We start from the raw sequence: 17,595 nt of genomic DNA, 5'->3' as shown, positions 1-17,595 counted from the left end.
CCTGTATGTCCTTTACCGACTATATTGTATATCCGCGTATCCAGGCATACCAATCACCTCCTTCCCCGCCAGCGCCCTGAGTAGGTCCGCCCACGCGCAGCACATCCCAGCCGCGCCCTCGTACAAGCTCCACGGCCGGTCGGGCGTGCTCATCACCCCTTCCTCCGTCAACGGCGCCCAGTCCGCCGCGAGCAACGCAAGGTGCGCCGCCTTGCGCAGCGTCTCTCCTCCCTCGCCGCCTTCCTCACCTCCCCCATCCCGCTGTTCGTCCGCATCCCGAGCGATGGTGTCGGTGTCGAGAATCTGAGATGCGGCGAGGAGCGCGTACACGCTCCCGCCGACGCCGTGACAAAGGCCGACGCCCTTGCGGAGGAAGCCGCGGCGGTACACGAGCTCCGCGGCTTTCCGCGCGGCGGACAGGATGGACGGCTCGAGGTCGGGGTGGGCGGAGAGCGCCGCGCCGAGGGTTTTGGAGGTGCGTGCGCGGCGGAGGAAGGTAGAGATGAGGATGAGGACGGCCGGGGCGCCGTGGCACCATCTGCGAAAGGGTGGATGAGGGGACGGAAAGGGTAGATGGGGGTGGAGTGCGTACTGCACCATGTCCTCGTCTGGGTCGATCTCGGGATGGATCGACGCCTTGTGCGGCCAGTTCCCGTCGGAGCATTGTATGCCGATGAGCCATTCTAACGTCTTCGCGATGGCCTCCCGATGCGGCTTGATGGTCGACGAAGGGCATTGGAGCAATATCTGGAGGATGCCGGCTGATCGCACGATGAGAACCCATGCTCCAAACAATGTGCTCGACGCTCTCACCTACACCATGCGCACCGCCGAGGTATCTCTTGCCATGCCATGACCACATCAGAGGCGGACCGTTCCCGTTCAGCTCGTGTGCGTACTCCTTCGCGCCGGCGGCCCCTCTCTCGACGATGTCGTCCACGAGGGTCGTCAAACTCGTATCCGCCACGAGCGGCTCGATCGCACGCACGACCTCCACCTGCTCCCTTGTCGCCTTCGGAAGCGCGCTTCGTAGCCGCAGCAGCGCGTACAGCAGCCCGGCGCGGCCGTACAGGACCTCGCAGCCGTCCTCGCTCATTTCCTCGCGGGACGCCAGGCGGAGGGCGCCGCTGATGGCATTGACGCACGTTTCCCAGTTCTTGGGGTAGTGCAGGGGTGAGCTCGAGCCGAGAAGGTAGAGGAGGACGAGAGTGGCGGTGCCGATGCTCGTCTCGAGAAAGGAGGACCGGGAGCAGGTGCGCGGGGGCGCGATGCGGCTGTGGAGGATCGCGGCGTTGAGGTGCCGGCGCGAGTTCTTGTCCAGCGTCGAGGATGCGAGGGCGTCGACGGATTTGGCGCCGGGAAGATGACGGATGTGGTGGTTCATTAGGATGATCCCTGCGAAACGTACACATCAGCGAGCGCGTTCGTGGGTGTGAGAAGGGGCATCACCTTCGACGCCAACGTACACGCTGCCCGTGGTATGGTGGGTGCCGGCGTAGTGCCTTTCGACGCGCTCAACCGCGGCGGTGAGCGCCTCGAGGATCGTCTTGCGGGTTGCTTCAAGATCCGAGGGCGGTTCGTTATCGTGGGCGATGTAGCGAGTCGACGACAACTCTTCCGGTGCCATATCCGTCTGTGGTGGTAGACATGCAAGTTGCGAACGTATTCCAATTCGGTTTCCCTGGCCGGATCTGTTGTGCTGAGATGCTGACGTCATCATAGACGACACGGTGAATAGAGTTGGGCATTCGTACCGATGTCCATCGCGTGAAATGTCCGATAACCTCCTGGTACTCAATGACACATGGTACCGAGCATCTATCAGCACTGCGAGATTCAAAAGGACCGTAAAGGCCAGGGACAGAGGATACGTACTCAACATAAACATTCGTTGTCGAGAATTAACTGATGCCCGAAAGTTCAGAGGCTTATTGGTAGCATGGTTCGCTCTATCTCAAGAACAGGCTCCAGGGCATAGAATAATACCAGAAGATAATGAAGCTGGTCAAAGCAGAAGGCCGCAAAGTACACTGTACAGTACCCTCGAAGTCGATGGTCGAGGAGACTGGCGAGGGGACGTTCGGCGAACGCCGGGACTGTGGCGTCTCTTTGCCTTCGACCGCGTTGCACTCGCAAGAGCAATTTCTCTGTAACGCGCACGTAACGAATATCTGATGGAATACTGGCCATCTCCTGTCAGACCTCGGACAGAGATTTGAGGACGACGTTATTCAGCAACAGAAATGCTTGCACTCAGCGAACCCCTGCCACTCTTCGGATCCGAGCTTCTGATTCTCCACGTAAATGCGCTCCGCGACTTGGTCTTCGAGTTTCGCCCTGCTCCACCTATGCTCGTGCGCCCTTCCGATGACATGTGGCTCTCGCTTGCAGAGCGAGCCCAAGGAGGGTCATGCGCAAAGGGAGCCGTCTAGCCCAGCCAAATGGTGCATAGCGGGGAAAACGACCGCAACGGGAGCGGCGAGCGGCGACTTCGTTTGCCTTCAGGTTTCCCCACACAGGCCTGGGGACAGCCTGAAACCGAGAACCCGGAGTACACACCCTACTTCGTTTGCCTTCAGGTGGGAAAAGAACTCTCGGAGGGATTCCTCGGTTAACGCTCCGAATATGACATTATCATCGGTCACAACCCTCTCGAAGCTGGCTACGCGTCTCGCAGGGGCTACATAAGCACTAGGACGCAACCGGCGCACGGATCCCCTTTCCCGCTCATGACAGTTACACTCATTCCTGATGTATATTTTGAGGATGTGAGTTTCTCTACCCCTTGACGGCATGGTTCGAAGCTGACGACGCGCACAGCACATCGTTGACTCGTATGAGTGCGTACTGTCCGTTACTTCCTTCACGCAATTCATGATGGACGTCTTTCAGGTGGGCGCTTTGGGGTGAGTGTTTCTCACCGTCTGCTCAATCAGCAGCTCAAGCTTGCTTCAGGCATCTTCTTCGGTGCCGTACTCTGTGGCATTTCGATCATGCAGACATGGACGTATGTTCACAACAACAATGACCGACTGTCCTTACGTGTCTTCGTCCTGGTTACCGTAGTGCGTTTCTCAGTTCGCGTGGAGAAACGAGTCTAAATCCCGCCGCAGCTTTTCGACACCGCAGCGATTGTATCAGTGCCTTTCGCGTTCATAAACTTTGTGAGTAACCTCGCCGTTTTCATTGTCCGGTGCGATAACGTTAAACTCCGTGATAGATCGAGAGCTACGGAGACATTCCTGCGTTGTTGAAGGTTCCCGTGTGAGTTTTCAATCTGGCTGACTGGTGCTGCGCAGTGGTGCCAGCCGACTGAACCGACGAATTGACGGCGATCATCAACAGAGCCTTCCCCATCGAGACCTCCCTATCGAGCAGCGTCATATTCATGGTCCAGATCTACTTCGTTCACCAGCTTTACGTCCGTAAGTCCAACTACGTGATGTTCATGCCGGCGCCATCGCCGAGCTCTTGGTCATACAGTGTCGCAACGAATGACCTCCAGGTTACGACCGCTGCGAGTCGTCGCTGGATTTTTCACGTGCGCGGGATTCGGTGAGCACAAGATTGTCGACGTTATGAGGAGCATACTGAACGTCATCGACAGTGCTGAGCTGGCTCATGATCGCCGCCTCCGTGATCGCCCCTGACATACCTCATTTGAATAGTGGATCGTTTTGTGTACGTTGTTCCACGCCAGTTTGCGCCGAGAATGAAGATGTTTGACGTTTGACGTTCAGTTTTATACCTTGTTCTGCAGCATCGCGTTGCTTCTCTCTGACGTGCTCGCCACAATTTCCTTCTGTTCTGTCCTACAGAGCTTCAAGACGGGCCTTGGGTGAGTGATTTGTGACGACCAGCCTATCCGTTTTGGTCTTATACATCCGGAGACAGCACAGATAACTTTCTCAAGAAGCTTGGCTTTTACCTTCTTGTCCGCGGTTATCTAGTGACTGCGTGCCAACTGGTGACGTTGATCCTGTACGTCTCGTATGCCTCTTCATTGAACACGTTGGCTGAGCAATGTCATGTCATCACTCCGTAGCTTTCTTTGGCGTCATGTGGGCATGGAGTGGACGTTATTTCACATCCTATTATCGAAAGTCTACGTTATCACAATGCGTTCGTGACTCTCTTCCGATTCAGCGTTGTGGACCGACCTCACTTTCTTGCATAGTGGCCATGCTCAACTCTCGCCGGCAATTGAGAGCGTTGCTCGAAGACGTCTCTGTGAGCTTGCCGCCGATCCCATCGGGAGGGGAACTCCGGTTTGCGGACGTGTCGACGTGGGTCGTGGCGGTACGCACCGGTCAGACAGTACAACTTGAGGAGGACTCGGACGTGGTGGGTGCACGATCTTGAGGGTGTTGGTGATCAGATTCACGGCGTGTATAACAGATCACAGGTCCTTTCTTGAATGACGACCACGAGCGCCACTCGGTAGACGTCACGGACTCGGCGGCAGACGACGATGAAGTAAGGACATAGTTTACCTATTATTGGAGGAGTCTCCTTACGTTCTTCACAGAAAGATATGAGCATATCCACTGCCTTCATGCTCGTGGGCGACGAAAAGAAGGTCACCCGAGATGTCGTGAGCAATATGGTATGAGGCTGGCTCAAGTTGTGGTGCATGGACACATCTTTCTTGTATTATTAGATGCATATAGAGCAATATTTACTACGATATACTAAGAAGGAACGACTGAACAAGAAGTATGCAACGACGCGAGGATACGATAACCGATGTGACAGGGCGATTGCTACGCTATTATCTGGTGGTCTATTCTAGGGGTGTTTGACGGGTGACGCACCCGGGATTATTCCGAGGCCGATGTAGGTGTTGTGTGATAGTTCGAATATGTTCGAATGTCCGTAATGCGTGAAAGAGAGTCATGTGTGGTGACGGATGGCGTCCGCGCGGGATAGGCGGCGGCTCTTACGTGCGGGAGACGAGGTGGCACCTTCTCCCTGTCCTGCATCGCACGAGGCCTTGCGCTTGATCCTACCGTCGTTCTGGACCGGCTGGCTATTGCTGGAGCAGCTGTGGTATGATTCATCGACATCCATGTCACATGCCGAGGTCGGAACCGCCCCAGGAGCTGAAAGTGATGAAGACACGATCAAAAGCGGCGAGAGGTCCGGCTGAGCCACCATTGCGGGAGCCTCAAACGGGGATGCCATCCGAGGAATAGGCAATTCGACGAGATTGGAGCCGTACCCGCGACGCCGCCGATCGCTGAATCTGGCCTCCGGCAATTCGTTGCATGCGAGCCATACGGGATCCGTCGGAAAAAATCCCGTTTTCTCGACCTCGAGGCTTGGGAGCCATTGGGGTTCTTGGATCGACGGCATGTCTAATAGTCTAAGCAGGCAATCGATCAGTTGTAGAGCACTACAGGTTGGGGGCCAGGGTACTGACAGCATGCTGGAGGAAGCTACAGTGGCACCAGCGCCCTGCTCCAAATGAGCATCCGGCGGGTACGGTTCGCACACTGTGTTCAAAGAGCCAAGTACCCTATAGAATAGAGTCAAACAACTGAGCAAGCTATCGCAGAATATGTCACAAATAGTACCGCATCGGGGACCACGGAGAACCGTAGTTGGCGTGAACGTCGGCCTGCGACGCCATCGCAACTGTCGTGCTCCCAGAGCTCGTGTACTGCTCTGGGCGACTTGCGAACATGTTCCTTCAAGCTGCAATTCGATCTTGGAGGTCAATGTCACGACACCGATGAGCAAGACGAGGTCGACAGCGTCGCTATAGAGAAGATAGGAGTTGGAGGCAAAGGAGCAAAGTAAGCGGGATGCGGGACAGTGCCACCGATTTGTTTGGTCACCGTTGGTTCAAGGGACCCACCCTTAGAACCCATTTATGGAAGTCGGTCGTTATACTGCGAGCTGCGCCAGGCTGAGCCTTGTGCCGTTTCGGTCGCGACAGATCATATTCGTAACTAACTTACGGCGCCGTAGTTCCGACAGTACCGAATGCCAGTTTGCAAGACAAACGAACCGACGAATGTTTACTAGTCACTCGTCTTCTACTGAACCATCTGTTAGTAAATTCGTTCACATATCTTCGTCTGTGACATTGTAGGACCAGCCCGGCATCCAATCTGCCTCAGATTTTGTCGCCGTCAATCCCACCTCCTTGGTCCGCTTGACGAGCGTCAATACCTCCTTGTAGCGCTTTGCAAGCACCCATCCCTGGGGCCCGAGGTGGACAAAGGCCTGGAGTTCTGCTTTTAGGTCAGATCCATCGTCTCGCGCACGCCTTCCGCGCCAAAGAAGATCGGGCGCGATGTTTTCCTGCCCACGAGCTCCTGCCGCCTCTGCGTTGCTTCTATGAGGACGACCTCTAGCTCGAAAGTCTCGCCTTCCATGTGACTGGCGTGGTGGTGAAGGTGGTTTAGAAGTTTGCAGAGAGGATTACACATAATGTGGAAATCCGGGGCCTGTTGTATAGCAGCATGCACCTGGCGTAAGTAGTAAGGGCATTGTCAAAGGCACCTTAAGTTGCTCGTTACCGGGGAGAACGCGGGCTTGTCACCGTCCAGGTTGAAATACGTGAGGCCATCCATGAGGAAATGTATGTAACATGGAGGCACGAACGCATCCATCCCACCAGGTCAATGGACCACATTAATCTGGCCAAGTTCCTCCGTTATTCGGTCCGAAAGCTCGTCATCCATATTAACCTGGATGTTGTCCAGATCCAACTCCAACATCATCCCAGCCGTTTCGTATCTCTGGGTGAGCATGTCCTCACACTCTTGTACGAACTCAGCGGAGAAACCCTCGTTTCGATGTCCCAGCGTGCGCGGGAGTCGCCGCAGGGGAACGGGATTCGCCGACGGATTGAGGAGCCTCACGACGATCTCCCAGGCGTTCAGGCACACTCAGTACTCAGTCATGATGTGTATGACGTTTTCGCAGCGCTCGAGGTAGCGCAAGGCGGGGAAAGCGTTGTCGATAGCGTTGAGACGCAGCAATCTACGTGAAGTCTCTTCATGCGATCCATATGGTTCTCGAGAGCATAGCTCAGGTCAACGTCATGGCGATAGCGATGGCATTCGCTTCTGGGCAAATAGAATGAAAGAGGCACGCGCCGCAGCCCTGAGCAGAATAGCTTTTTGAGATCCAGGCTTCGTCGCGGAAGCGCCGCCAAGGGGGATGCCGTGAACAGATTGATTTCTCGCCACTTGCGAGAAGAAAGTAATCGGAGGGAAAGAGCGGCTTGAGCTCCGCTTCCGGAACGCTGAAGGAGATTCGACGGGAAGTTTGGTGACCGGAGCCAGCTGGTTACGGCGTGAGCGAAGGACACGCATTCGCTCGACAAGGGATTCGATCTGTTCGAGCAGCGGTCGTGTGTCATCGTCAATCCGCTGTCGTTCGTCGACGACTGCCCGAGGCCTTTGGCTGCGATAAGCAAGGTCACGCATGTAAATAACAGGGGAAAAGCTTACAGGCTAGTATGTAAGGGCGTAGTTTGCATGGCTACTGCACAGTCAGACAACCATATCAGAGGGTTACTCCAGAGACAGTGATCTATCGTACAGCGAAAGCCGTACACGTCAATGCCCACGATGAGAGCTCGCCGCTTGGTTATCGAGTGCATTCCGTCAATCCATCTCATCGACCATCGACCATGGTCCCAACGTTCATCCAGCGTCCTTCGCCTACACATCCTGCAAGTGTCTTGTGTCCCGCTGAATACGAATACCCTCGCGTACAGGACCCGAACGTCAAGCCGAGGTTTCGTGGTGCGTCTTGGACGTAGTGGGATTGAACGAATGTATGCCGAATCTCTAGCTGTATCCTTAGCTCCTGGAGGATGACATGAGCTGATTAGCTTCCGATCACAACTGCCAGAGAACGTACCGCGAACCTGACGATCACTCGGGCGGGATCGCTTTCCCCGCGGTGTCGTATGAGACTCCCCCGTTCTCATGGACGCATATTGTCGGAACTGACGTCTGGTGTGTAACCGTTTCTGACGATCGCTGGTATCTTCTAATGTGGTTGCAGAAGCGGCGCCTCCGAACGACCTCCGTGGTTGGTATAGGTCGTCAACGCGAAGAGACCCGGATGGGCATCGAAAGCGACTTGGTAGTGCTGTCGGAGGGCCGTCAGCGTAACTCGTAGCGTATGCACCTCCCTCTTACCGAATGCGATCAAGGCTCATTGACCCCAGGCCCACCCGATGCACGCGGCGTGGACGTTTCATCGAGCGTGGCAGACCCTCCTCGAAAACGACCTTGGTTACGCGATGTCAGGAAACCGGGACATGTGGAACGCTTACAACATTGCGACGACGCCGACATCGCTCCAAGACAGCACTGTCCTAAGGTCTCTGTTGCCTGTGTGTCACTTTCTGTATCTTAGACTCCACCAAACATTCTGCTTACCTCCATTAACAGCACCATGTTGTAGCTTTGCACCCTGGAAGGATCAGTCAAGAGTAACCTGTGGGTAGGGGATGAGAAAAAAATTGGGGGTGATTTTATGAATGTAAAATCATACCTGATTTTTTACTCGATCCTTGCATCCTTGCGATTACTACATCGTGGGTGGTTCCCTAACGACGACACGTTCTGGTTAGCGTGCCTTTGACATCCGACGGAGAGCGACACAGTGTATTCGCGACTTACTTCAATCACCTTGTCTACTGGTACGTCGACGCTGGCCACCGTGTCCTAAGTGGCTCCTGACACAGAGTTATCAGTTATGTTCTCGCATTATGTCGGCGGCTTCGCGGCTTATAGGAGTGGCCAGTCGCGTACGGGGAACGGGGTAAATGGTTGGTCTTGGTTAAATGGCGCCGTCGTATCTTTACGCTTCAGTCTCTGGCTGTACCGGCCCTACGTCGAGACGGGCCGTCCCGGGTAAAGAGAGCGCGCCTAAGGACAAGCGCGCCTAAGGACAAGAGCAGCCTACGGCGGCCTGAGATACACGCATGGGGGTGCGTTGACGCTGGCCATGGTGTCATGCACTAACACAGATCCCTCAGTCATTTGCTCGCTGCATGCTGGTGATTCTGTGGCTTACGGTCATGGGAAGACGGTTGACCTCCGGCACCAGCGACGATTTCACTCGGTGGCGTGACGCCTATCTCTTCAAGACTGAGTTGCTGACTACACCGACAGGTGGAGGCGGAGGGTCGGAAGGGCGCTCAGGGATAACGGCATTTCGCGACGGCGGCAGATGCACTGTGGGGTCGAAGTACACCCGGGTCGCTGGGATGGGGCGGATGGGGCGAAGGTCCTGGGTGCCACCTGGGAGGGCTGTGATGGGCGTGGTGAGTTCGCTTCCAGTTCTGGGTCGATCATAGTATCATTTCTGATGTTCGCTGCTCCATTCCATACAGGACCCCGATTCTTCGCCCTCCTGGACGATAAGCCTTACACGAGGTATTGCTATACCGTCGGAGCAGCCGGAGGACTTTGGCTAGGCCTCATGAGTGCAATATAACTCCATACGGAGACGAAGGGATTCCCTGCACTTACACGACGAGTCAAGGGGAGATCGTTACGATTGGTCAGGAAGCCTGACGGTATTCTCCGTGACCTCTTCGTAGCCTAGCCCGCCGGTATGTGTACCACCGTCCGGTGTCAATATCAGTGGACCGCGGTGTGCCAAATCCGGACGATACGTATGAAATATATTCCTTGTTCGCCTCAGGTCTAACGATGGTACGAAAAGGGCAGAGTCGATCGGCAACGCGGTAGAAGGGGTGAGCCGCTGTGGAACTCCGACGCAGTCGCCTCGGAACATCGCGACGTCGGTCTCCACGATTCAGAACAAACGGCACGTCTCGTCTCGGTCAAGTACGTCCGATACTTGTTCATTTCACGGCAGTTTCGAATAAAGCTCCCAAATTCCTACCTAACCCAGCTCGCCGTGGAGGGCGACTCCGATTCCCGGAAGTAGCCGCTCATGTGTATCCCACGTCGAAAGAGCCATTCGTTAGCGACCAACGAATCGGAAGCCTCGACACGCTCTCCTATCGCCGACGCCTCCTGGCCGAATGTCCCGTGTTAGTTCGTCGAAGCCTTCAGAACATGTTGTAACGACAGTTCCTTCACCCGTAATATTTCCAGACCCTCGCACGTCTCGTTCGCCTGGACGCAGTTCGAACTGGTACTTCACAGAAGCTCGGGACCTGAACGACTCGCCGCTGATATAGGAAGTTTCATAGGCAAGCGACCGAGTGCGCGCAACGTCCCACCGCGAGCTACTCACTCAACGTTTGCGCATATACGTGAGCACGGGCCAACTCAGCGGGTGTTGTTGTTTGCTGATTTCTCGTGCGCGTCCGCTCAGGATGGTGTTCTGCTCAAAGTGCGGGTTCGAAGGGACGATTGAATTCGTCGAAGCGCACATCGCTATCGCTCAGTAAGGGATCAATAGCATTCGGTATTCCCGTATCTAACCCTTCGTGAAACAGCCGAGAGAGCAAAGTCTATATATATCCGACGGCGGTTAGGCCGATGGACGTTACGAAGACGGCTGCTCCCTCCTGCGCTCCCTCCTTCCCCTCGAAGACAGCTGCTACACCCGGCCCTTCCTCCTTCCATCTCACGACTCCGGCCGAGCAAATCGTCCTGCCTCCTTGCTCCTCGATATTGGACCCCGCGCTGTGGTGCCCACCGCCTCCTGGACCCGTGGCGCCGGTTGCTCCGATCAGGAAGTTGAGCTGCGAGGCAGCGGGCCGCGATTTCCACGAGATCCTTGTTCGTTTGTTCCCGTCAATTTTCGCGCACGGGGGTCAGGAGGATCCCGCCTACGGACCAGGCCAGGGCGCGTCTCACTACCGGACGCACACCGACGCTTGACCTCTTGTCGTCCCGAACAGCAATGCTCTCCCTCGGTGCTCCCTGGTTCCATCAGCCATACACCGTTTCTATTATCATCTTCGGCACCATACACGACGGGCCATGGACTTTTCAAATCTCCGTCTCCGCACTATCGTATCGCGTCTCTGAAATCGGCCGTGAGCGTCGGTATCCATCGTAGTTACTTTCCGTCTCACCTGTGATATCTCCCGTCGCTTCCTCGTTCTACTGCCGTGTATGCGTTGCATTTCCACTACGCCATGAAGTTCATGATGAACCATAAACTTTAATTAACATTTGCCATATTATGAGCTCCAACGTCCGTGTCGTAACATGCACGAGGGATTAAACCGCAATGCTGCGTGGAAGACGTCGCAATCAGCTGGAGTATTCGGCCATCTGAACGCCGACGGGTCTGGGTGCCCTACCAGAGGCGTGTGAAGGTGCAGCAAGCTTCGGGACGTGTTCGATCAAATGTCGTGTTCTCTGATATTTGGCTCTGCTTAGGCTTAAGCTTCGAGAGATTGCCCTTTCCCAAATCGGCTGTTTTGGAGACTACTTTCACACACGAAGAGCTCTTGTATTCGTACAGCGGAGCTAAGAAGGACTTCTGAGGTGATGCCACGGTGGATGAGCACTTCGCGGCAGCGCGGCGAGTCAAGAACGCGATACTCACGGTGATTCCTCAGGGCGACGAAACAGAGGCTGATTGTTGTACGCGAACTGGGTTGAAATGCTGTTCAGGGAGCACGACAAGGCATTCTACCTTGGTCCTCAGCGGCGCAGAAAACATGGACCGGCAGTCGCTGTGGCAGGATTTTAATCAAACCTTCACGCGGTCCTGATTGCAGCACTCCCCTCAGGCCACTTCGTGTGCCTGCGTTAAGCACCTCGAGGCCAGTCAAAGGGTCCGTCATACGGTGACAAGTGGCGGTCTATTCCGCAGCGGCAATTTTTCTTGGATCTCCGCCGCGAAGCTTCGACCGAGCAGGGGTAGATTGAAGTATGTACGGCGCCAGCCGCCTTCCTGATCGCGACGCAACGCGTCCTAATCTGGACAAGGTATCCCGCAAGGCACTCTCCGCCGTCCTTATGGTCTCTATGTGCCGCCGATTGATGGTGCAGACCATCTCGGAAGACTGCGCGGAACGTTTCCTTTTCGGATGCGTTTGCCGAGTTTCTGCGCTCCAACACGTCGCGTCTCGACCGACACCGGGGTCCTCTCGAGCTTGCGTCAGAAGCAAACGATAGTCGGAACGTTCTGCTGGACCGCGTGCGAAAGGCTCGGGACCTTTCGACAGCTTTGCCTCACGGCCGGTTGCTCTCTTAAAGCGTCAGGATGAAACGGAGAGGCCAAGACCCGGACGGGTTTTTTAGCGACTCGGCCTTCAGTTTCTTCCTCCTCGATGGCACGCTCGCGCACCCAGACGGTTGCTTCTCGCAGAAAGTCCGCAGTTCCTAGGATCCAAAAGGCGGTGCGTCATACGTGCTTTCACGACGTTGGATCCGACGATTTACGCCACGCTAGAAGAACTCCAGCAAGCCTGTACGGTGCCCCGAATGCGACAAGGTGATCAATCGGAGTAACGACCTGGGACGGCACAAGAAAGTGCACAACAAGGCGCTTCAGTGAGTGCCCTTCTCCTCTGACCCGAGCGAATCACTCAAGACACTCCTGCGCGGTGCAGTTTGATAAAATGCCCAGTCGAAGGGTGCAAGCGTGCGGTGCTACAAGCGTCAAACTTACGGTATCATATGACCGCGGACCAGTACGTGATGCTTTCTCCGCATGCATTCCAACTTGAAGACTCATCCACTCGTTAGCGGATGGCCCCCTATCCTGTATTGGTGCCTGGTTCCAGGGTGCGACTTCGACGGCAACATGCCGTCGACGTACACGCGGCACTGCAAGAACAAGCACAAAGTCAGGCCGACGGCCTTGTACCGGTCCATCGGTCGGAGGTCCCATCCGATCTACGACAAGATCCAGAGGGGTGAAATCGACGAGATTCCTTGGCCACTCCCGCGCAAGCCCTCCGACGAGCGACTTGAGGAGGTTAAAGATTGCCCGGTGAAGGCTCCGAGATCGCCATCGGCCACGGTGACCTTCCACGACGTCGAGCCTCGTCCTCGGTACCTGGTTCCGACCCTTCGTCCCTGCACATGGTCCGACGAGGAGATCCGTGCGGCCGCGCCCGCACAGTCCCGCGACGACGTGCCGTCCAGCACTTGCTCCCCCTCCCCGAGGGCTGCCGAGCAGGTCGTGCTTCCTCCCTGCTCGTCGATCATGGACCCCACGTCGTGGTGCCCGCCTCCTCCTCGACCTCAGGCGAATCCGATCCCCTTCAACGCGGTGGATTTCAACCTAGCAGGCCGCCGGGATAACGTCTCCTGCTTTTTCCCATGGAGCCATTCGTACGCGCGCCAGGAGGCACCCTATTACGGGCAACACCAAGGCGTGTCGCACTACCGGATGTCCACCGACTCGTGACCGTGAGGCATCGAGAAAGACGACGCTCTGCCTCGATTCGGCATCAGCGAACCAACCAAGGCAAAAAGATCTTGGACGCCGTACACGACGCGTCATGACCTTCTCTCGTCTCCGTGCTTGCATTGTTATCTCGCGTCTCTGTAATGGGTCGTGAGCGTCGGGATCCGTCGTAATTTCCTCCCCTCCTACCTACTGTATCTCCCGTCGCTCTGGTAGTTGCGCTGCTATCAAAAACCGTTGCCGCTGTCTCTGCCTATGCGCGCAAAGTAAAACAAATAATGTCGTTCAGCCGTTGACGTACCTGCTTCGGAATCGAGGTATCCAAGTTATCTTGGAGCGACTGGGCACGCTTGAGCCATCCCGATCCGAGAGCCAAGGTACCGATACTCAGCGACTTTGCGCTATTCTTGACGAGATTTTGGGTAGGTACACGCTATGATGCCTCAAGGTGGACAGAGTGGGAAGCGATGGTCATGCAGAAGGGAGGGCGTCTGCGATGTAATTCCATGAGTGTAGAACAAGCGCGAGTACTTAGACGGATTCTGCTATACGACAGATAGCTAAAGGAAACGGTGTCTTCGGTCAACCGTTAAGCGCAGACGTACACAGTATGGAAGCCCGACGAACTAGTGATGGAAAAGCATCTCAACGCAAGTCCATCCGATGCGTCCGCGCGCGTGGGTGCAAGCATACTGCGGACTAGGGGGCAGCAATAACGCCGTGCATATAGATAGTTTGACGCAGGACGATTAACTCGATGACAAGTGTGACCAGACCGAGAAAGGCCGTTGTTATGATGGTGCCATTTTGTCCGAGTTTGACGCCGTCGTCGGGATATCCTAAGAAAGCATAGATGTCGATGATGTGCACCATACGACGGATGCGATTTGCTCACGGAACGGAAGGAAGAAAGGCGCTCAAAACTCACAACTCGACACCGTTCGGTCAGGTGACCACATGGGGGAGAATTGGCGCCGGCCTGCAGCGGAGGGCTTTGCGGCTTTGCGACTCCTCCAGCTGCGTTCAGGATATCCGAAACCCAATCAATCAGTAGGACAGCGTCGCTTGGTGCTCGTCATTCGTCGTCTTGACCAGAGCTCCGCTGAAAACGCTCACGTCGACGACGGAATGCCGAGCCTTGATCGACGGGCGCAGTCCCCGCTTCCAAAGGACAACTCTCGCGCAAATGGCGAAGGGGTCGGTCGTTGTGAGATGGTGATTCACCGACTATCAGGCATTAACGTGTGCTCGATGTCCCTTCGCGTCATGACGCCAGCAGCTTGCCGGTCAGCACAGTCGACGGGGCGCAAGGGGCCAGATATGGCGGGGTCTACTTGGAGAGCATCGCGTATCAACGATCGGCAAATAGTGAACGGTCTGAGAGAGGGGCGATTAGTGAAGACGAGGGAATGTTGAGTACGTCGGTCATACCAGTCTTTGGCGCACGTTCGATGACCTCCGGCTGCCGGCGTTCCTAGTTGCCACGCGTCACTCGAAGTATGCAGCTACGCCGCAAGTATCGGTGATCCAACACATCGACCTTGTGCTCGGCCTATATCACGAAGTATTGAACGAGAGATGCTCTTCATGACGTCTGATAAACCTGTGGTCGAAAATGCCAATCCACCGTGCAAGGAAGCCATCGCAGAGTTCGCTGTCGTGGACCTCATACCACTGCATCTACAAGACATCAGCTCGCGAAGAAGGTACGTCGCCATGCTTCGGCCTCTGGAGCGTACTAACCACGCTGTTTTGGGATTCAGCGACCATGAGCTCGTGCGTTGCAGTGTCGAGCGACCGTATGCTGAGTGTTGGCGCTGTCGTCCAGACGATCCTTGCGCACCTGTCTCGGATCGCACTCTTCGTCCACAGGGAATATGAGCGACCCATTCGTCTGATCATCGTAGAAGAGAAACTCACGTCAACGACCACCGAATCAAGCCACTTCGTGGTACGACCGGAAGTCAAACTGGTTCAGTGCCGAGCCACGGCCTTATCGGCGGAAGACGACGACGTCGCACGAGATGGGGTATGTTGTCGTCGTCGTCTGCTTCGGCCTACAGGTCTCGTGAGGTCAGTGGTCTCGCTACACGCAGGTCGCTGGTGCTCATACGAACGTTCCTTTGGTGGCCTGAAGATTCATCGTGTTTGCCAACCTCTCAGGTTTCATTGGATCACAGACGCAGTAACACGGTCGCGAGTCGGGTCGTCGTGAAACGGGCCGTGCATTGCGCCCAGCACTTGGAACATGGTGGGTATGTATTGAGTGGCTTGTATCGTTTTGTCTGACGGTCGGTTTCTGTGGCGGTCACAGATCAACGGGCTAAAACTGTGGCCCTCGTCGTGCTTCACCCAAAGGCCGCTGGCGCCGCTCGTGGAGAGCCAAACCATGAAGTCCACCATAGACAAGCCTACGCGAGAGGTGAACATGCCGGCTCGCTGGGGAGGGTTTCCGGCGCTCGCTCAATGCCGGTCGTACCTGGTCGTTGTTATTTCGGCGGACGCGCCGGCTGATCTGGGCGGGGTCGAAGAAGCACTGCGGCAAGCGAGGCGAGGTTTACCTCAATCCACAATCGATCACTACGTCGTTTCCTCGTGGTTGATGCTGTACTTTTTAGGATATCTTTGTCCCATCGGCCGCTCTCGACGATCGTGCTCACACGAGGACCTATAGTGCTCCCGGAGCTTGCGGGGTCCTATGCCGTGGGTGAGGTTCTGGCTAAGGTGGTACTTCGCACTCGCGCGACGAGTCAGACCCGCTAATTTATGCGGTCATAGTGGACTTCTCGGTATCGACGACTCGCACTCCGCCACGACGATACACCGTTACCTCAACCTACTGTCATTTCCTGCCACTCCGTCATCATTATAGTACGCCAGGTTCGCCAGCATTTCGCGGAGTATAAGCGCCGTGGTCGCATCGCATCCGCGTCCTGTTGTATTTCACGTCTTCTTCTTGCGAAGCGTTTCAGATAATGCCCCACGAACTTTATCAGACGTTCGCATCTGGGCATTTCACACCGACGACGTCGGGGAATTTCAAGAACTTCTGATCAGCGTGAGCTGTTCGGAACAGGGGGGATATGGGGTTGCATCGGACGTGGCTCTGACTCCGCCGCAGTCGAAAGGCGAGGCGAGCGATGCCGCGTGGTCATGTCTGCCGTCCGTTCTGCAGGTGCACGAGAACTCTCGATGGAATAGGTTCGCCCGACAGGCTTCGTCGAGCGTTCCCTTTTCCAACCGATTTTTGCGCACGCTGATATTCGGAGATGCTGTCTGCCCTGCTAGCCCCCTTTCAGGACCTCTGGTACAGAGCCGATGAGAACTCTCTCCATCGATACAAGCTGTCGACTGACGAATCGACGAAATAAGCACGAGGGGGAACTCAGGGTCCTGTACAGCTTGGTCCGCTCGATTGCCTACATAAATCGTCAAAGCCAGGTCGACCACCCCCATAGTCCCCTCGCCTCCTATTCACAGTTCTACGCCGCCCTGCCAGGGTTGTCATGGTTAAAACCTCTCGTTCTGGCAAGCAGCGCTTGAAGCCCGGACGGAAAAGAGTAGTATGTGGCGTTCGCGGCCTCGACGTCGGCCCCCTGTATTGATCCCTCCGTAGAATCCGCTACCGCCAATCCTACCGTTCAGATGCTTGTACTGCCGTTGCGGATTTGCTGTCAAATCCGCGTGCATACGGCACCAGAAAACACACCTCAAGGATGACGCCAAAAAACCATTGTACGTATCTGTTACAGCGGTCACTTGACGCAACATCTGACACGGCGCCTTACAGCATGTGCCTCTGCCTTTGGCCTGGCTGTGAATTTGTTACCATCCACCAGAGCGCTCTCAAGGAGCACGTCAATTTACAGTGAGCCACGTTCCATTATCCCTGGTGCCGTTTCTAACGGTTGCACCCTAGCACCGGCTTAGTCAAGTTCGACTGCCTTATCGAAGGCTGCGGCTGGACGAGCTTGACGTCCTCTTGCCATACACGGCACGTTCAGAACGTGCACAAGACGACTCCGCTGGCCATCTACGAGAAGATGGGCCGCTCGCCCTGGCACCCGGCGATCAACTTGAGGAAGCAACTCGCACGCACTCTCAAGGCGAGCATTCCATACAGATGGCCGCTCGGTATATCGTCGCCCGCTTCTCCCGTCCCTACGCTGCAACCTCGCGCATGGTCCGAATCCGCTTCCGATCGGCAGCATGAGCCCGAGGCGTTTGACCCCTACTCTGGGATGCCCATCGTTGCCATCGCCAATGCAC

At 55.8% G+C, this 17,595-nt stretch overlaps 7 protein-coding genes across 7 annotated transcripts; 4 read left to right on the top strand and 3 right to left on the bottom strand.

Annotated features, from left to right (window-relative positions):
• Nucleotides 1-12: 12 nt before the first annotated feature.
• On the bottom strand, nucleotides 13-1,627 carry PUNSTDRAFT_138330 (uncharacterized protein; the record flags this gene model as incomplete). The annotated part of the gene is made up of 3 exons (XM_007388016.1): nucleotides 13-761; nucleotides 814-1,395; nucleotides 1,450-1,627. The coding sequence occupies 3 exons, from the start codon at nucleotides 1,625-1,627 to the stop codon at nucleotides 13-15; spliced, it is 1,509 nt and encodes a 502-aa protein (XP_007388078.1).
• Nucleotides 1,628-2,589: 962 nt separating this feature from the next.
• PUNSTDRAFT_146338 (uncharacterized protein) lies at nucleotides 2,590-4,612 on the top strand (the record flags this gene model as incomplete). Its single annotated transcript, XM_007388015.1, has 15 exons — nucleotides 2,590-2,768; nucleotides 2,821-2,840; nucleotides 2,893-2,906; nucleotides 2,956-3,065; nucleotides 3,114-3,164; nucleotides 3,221-3,264; nucleotides 3,346-3,425; nucleotides 3,484-3,555; nucleotides 3,608-3,681; nucleotides 3,741-3,838; nucleotides 3,895-3,981; nucleotides 4,046-4,122; nucleotides 4,178-4,344; nucleotides 4,399-4,476; nucleotides 4,529-4,612. Exons 1-15 carry the CDS (start codon nucleotides 2,730-2,732, stop codon nucleotides 4,610-4,612), a joined length of 1,095 nt encoding a protein of 364 aa, XP_007388077.1. The 5' UTR covers nucleotides 2,590-2,729.
• A 281-nt stretch (nucleotides 4,613-4,893) lies between these two features.
• On the bottom strand, nucleotides 4,894-5,726 carry PUNSTDRAFT_146337 (uncharacterized protein; the record flags this gene model as incomplete). Its single annotated transcript, XM_007388014.1, has 3 exons — nucleotides 5,577-5,726; nucleotides 5,423-5,518; nucleotides 4,894-5,365 (listed from the first exon to the last, which is right to left on the bottom strand). Exons 1-3 carry the CDS (start codon nucleotides 5,684-5,686, stop codon nucleotides 4,894-4,896), a joined length of 678 nt encoding a protein of 225 aa, XP_007388076.1. The 5' UTR covers nucleotides 5,687-5,726.
• A 343-nt stretch (nucleotides 5,727-6,069) lies between these two features.
• Nucleotides 6,070-6,581, bottom strand: PUNSTDRAFT_138327 (uncharacterized protein; the record flags this gene model as incomplete). Its single annotated transcript, XM_007388013.1, has 3 exons — nucleotides 6,070-6,231; nucleotides 6,273-6,476; nucleotides 6,528-6,581. 3 exons carry the CDS (start codon nucleotides 6,579-6,581, stop codon nucleotides 6,070-6,072), a joined length of 420 nt encoding a protein of 139 aa, XP_007388075.1.
• Nucleotides 6,582-9,260: 2,679 nt separating this feature from the next.
• On the top strand, nucleotides 9,261-11,085 carry PUNSTDRAFT_146336 (uncharacterized protein). The gene is made up of 7 exons (XM_007388012.1): nucleotides 9,261-9,298; nucleotides 9,368-9,827; nucleotides 9,895-10,036; nucleotides 10,101-10,140; nucleotides 10,199-10,261; nucleotides 10,324-10,395; nucleotides 10,448-11,085. Exons 3-7 carry the CDS (start codon nucleotides 9,937-9,939, stop codon nucleotides 10,833-10,835), a joined length of 663 nt encoding a protein of 220 aa, XP_007388074.1. The 5' UTR covers nucleotides 9,261-9,298; nucleotides 9,368-9,827; nucleotides 9,895-9,936; the 3' UTR covers nucleotides 10,836-11,085.
• A 1,156-nt stretch (nucleotides 11,086-12,241) lies between these two features.
• On the top strand, nucleotides 12,242-13,326 carry PUNSTDRAFT_138325 (uncharacterized protein; the record flags this gene model as incomplete). Its single annotated transcript, XM_007388011.1, has 4 exons — nucleotides 12,242-12,310; nucleotides 12,364-12,464; nucleotides 12,524-12,604; nucleotides 12,660-13,326. The coding sequence occupies 4 exons, from the start codon at nucleotides 12,242-12,244 to the stop codon at nucleotides 13,324-13,326; spliced, it is 918 nt and encodes a 305-aa protein (XP_007388073.1).
• Nucleotides 13,327-15,709: 2,383 nt separating this feature from the next.
• On the top strand, nucleotides 15,710-16,256 carry PUNSTDRAFT_55401 (uncharacterized protein). Its single transcript, XM_007388010.1, has 2 exons — nucleotides 15,710-16,050; nucleotides 16,105-16,256. The coding sequence occupies exon 1, from the start codon at nucleotides 15,755-15,757 to the stop codon at nucleotides 15,998-16,000; it is 246 nt and encodes an 81-aa protein (XP_007388072.1). The 5' UTR covers nucleotides 15,710-15,754; the 3' UTR covers nucleotides 16,001-16,050; nucleotides 16,105-16,256.
• Nucleotides 16,257-17,595: the final 1,339 nt, after the last annotated feature.

Source organism: Punctularia strigosozonata (assembly GCF_000264995.1).
Source record: "Punctularia strigosozonata HHB-11173 SS5 unplaced genomic scaffold PUNSTscaffold_16, whole genome shotgun sequence".
NCBI lineage: Eukaryota > Fungi > Basidiomycota > Agaricomycetes > Corticiales > Punctulariaceae > Punctularia > Punctularia strigosozonata.
This window is presented reverse-complemented; position numbering and strand designations above follow the sequence as displayed.